Here is a 2,697-nt window from a genome sequence, read left to right on the forward strand (position 1 = left end):
AAAGGGAGTTTATTCTTTGTACATAATATCGTCACTGAAGGTTAAATAAACTGGAGAGTGATCCGAGCTTAGATCTAAGCCTTCCTCTATATGTAAAAAGTTGGCTGATATTTTGTTAATTATAAAGAAATGCAATAAATTTGGAGTCATATCACAATCAGTCGGTCAGTATGTTGGTTTTGCTGTAGATATTGCGTCCCATTTTTTTTCTTAGTGCGTAAGATAGCGCTCGGTCTAAAGTCTCCACCAATAATACATTTATGTCCATAGCGTGCAAGAAGTTGCTTATAGTCTTCTGTAGTAACTGTGTGCCTTGGTGGACTGTATAGTGCACCAACTATAAGAAATTCCTGTTCCATTTTTACGCTTATATTTGTTATTTGAAATTTATCAGTACAAATGTGCTCTTCCTCATGGTGTTGCATATTTTTTCTTATAATAACTGCACTTCCGCCCCTTGCGTTGTTGCTGGGATGAATTGTGTGGTATAGAGTAAAATTCTTAAAGTTCATGTAGGACTCATTAGTAAAATGTGTTTCGTATATTAGACAAATGTCAATGTTTTCGGTTTCTAGAACAGCTTCAAGCTCATTTTTATGTTTTATCAACCCGCTTGCATTCCATGTCATGTTACGTAACGCTTTCATCATTGTTAATACACCTAATTCTCTTTTTACACGATAGATACGTTCCCAAAGAATTCGTGTAAAAAAAAATTCGTGTAAAAAGAGAATTAGGTGAAAACAATACTAAAAAATTCTTTTTAGAGTTCACTAAAGAATTTATTTCGTGTTTACACATTTTAATTCTTTAAATATATTATAAGAAATAAATTGTTCTTTGAAAAAAAGAAAATAATATCTGAAATTCATTAATATAAAACAAGTAAAAATAATATAAACATAAAAAACTTTTATGCATTGTCACTTTCTGACAATAAACGCATACGTTTGCGTAAGACTAGAATATCACTGCCATCACTAGAATTATTTTGTTCATCATCTTGTGAAATTGTTTCTGGATTATCATCTCTAGGCTCCTGTGTTGATAATTCAGTAGTTTTTAGAAGGAAATCAGTCATTAAAGATTGTGTTTGATTTCGTAATAAACCTTTATAAAGTTCCCTGTAAGATGCCATTAATGATTTCAGTTCACGTTGAAATTTTGCAGCTCGTTCCTCATCAGGATCATGTTGTTGAAAATGATTACCTAATTTTCTGGCAAGATCAAGACCTTCTTTAATTAGAGTTGCATTTAAAATGGGAGGATCTTCTTCGTCATTATCCCTATGTTTTCTGTCTTGATGAGTCTCAAGGGTGAGGTCTATAATTTCATTTTCGCTCAAGCTTTTATCAGCTAATAATTCCTCTATATCGGCAAATGATAGATCATCGAATCCATCTCCACCAATTGTATGTGCCAGCGTTGTGATGTCAGTAAAAACAGCGTTATTATGGATGACAGGATCAGGATCTTTGCTTTTGACACATTCTGGCCAAATATTTTTCCAACATGAGTTCAAGGTTGATGGCTTTAAGTCAGCTAACGCTAACCCAACTTGATTAATGCAGTCCATAATAGAAAATTTTTTCCACATATCAATGACTGTTAAATCCTCATTATGGTCTAGTTTGTCTACCACGTATTGGAATGAACGTTTTATGTAGTACTTTTTAAAAGTAGCAATGATCCCTTGGTCTAGCGGTTGTATTAAGGATGTAGTGTTAGGCGGAAGATAGCAAAATTGCACATTTGGGTGCTCCAAGAGCGGATGGCAAGGTGCATTGTCTATAATTAAAAGAACTTTAAATTCTAGACATTTTGCATTCATGTAGCGTCTAACTTCTGAAATGAAGTATTTCTGGAACCATTCTGTAAAGATTGCACTGGTCATCCATGCCTTTTTGTTTGCTGTCCAGTGAATTGGCAGTTTATTGAAATCTATACTTTTCATCGAGCGTGGTCTTAAAGCACGATTTACTAGCATTGGTTTTAACATACGTTCTCCTGAAGCATTGGAACAAAACAACAATGTTACACGGTCCTTTGCTACTTTTAAACCACCGGCAGTTTTCTGCGATTTTGCAACATAAGTTCTGCTCGGCATTTTTTTCCAAAAGAGGCCACTTTCATCTACATTCCAAACTTGATCTGGGGTGTATCCTCCATCTTCAATAATTTTTCCAAGTTTTTCAGGAAATTTTTTGGCAGCCAATTCATCTGCAGACGCAGTTTCTCCCTTAATTTTTACATTATGGAGAGCATGTCGTTTAAGAAAACCTGTCATCCAACCTGTACTTGCAGAAAATTCGGATTGTTTTGACTGAGATGAAGTGCCTGGCTCAACTTCTTTAATACGTTTATAAATTCTTAATGCAGTTTGTTTGATAGCAATTCCATCTACTGGTATTCTTTTTTGTGATTTATCTTCAATCCACATTACCAAAGCTTTTTCCATCTTCTCTTTGACAACATCTCTTATGTATGACGATGATTTAGCACTTATTTTCGTTCCAGAACATACCGATTTTCTAATCGCAGTTTCATTTTTCTTGATCGTTCTTATGGTAGCTTCATGAATACCAAAATGCTTTCCTACAGCCGTTGCTCCTTGTCCTGTTGTAAGTTGATCTAAAATTTTAATTTTAGTATCTAAACTGATCGCCTTCCTCTTGGCTTTTATTACAGGTGAATTAT

At 34.3% G+C, this 2,697-nt stretch overlaps 1 protein-coding gene across 1 annotated transcript; it reads right to left on the bottom strand.

Annotated features, from left to right (window-relative positions):
- Window positions 1-870: 870 nt before the first annotated feature.
- On the bottom strand, window positions 871-2,286 carry LOC129250859 (tigger transposable element-derived protein 1-like). Its single transcript, XM_054890463.1, has 2 exons — window positions 1,111-2,286; window positions 871-1,039 (listed from the first exon to the last, which is right to left on the bottom strand). Exons 1-2 carry the CDS (start codon window positions 2,105-2,107, stop codon window positions 1,032-1,034), a joined length of 1,005 nt encoding a protein of 334 aa, XP_054746438.1. The 5' UTR covers window positions 2,108-2,286; the 3' UTR covers window positions 871-1,031.
- Window positions 2,287-2,697: the final 411 nt, after the last annotated feature.

Source organism: Anastrepha obliqua, chromosome 6 (genome assembly GCF_027943255.1).
Source record: "Anastrepha obliqua isolate idAnaObli1 chromosome 6, idAnaObli1_1.0, whole genome shotgun sequence".
In the NCBI taxonomy this organism is placed as follows: Eukaryota; Metazoa; Arthropoda; class Insecta; order Diptera; family Tephritidae; genus Anastrepha; species Anastrepha obliqua.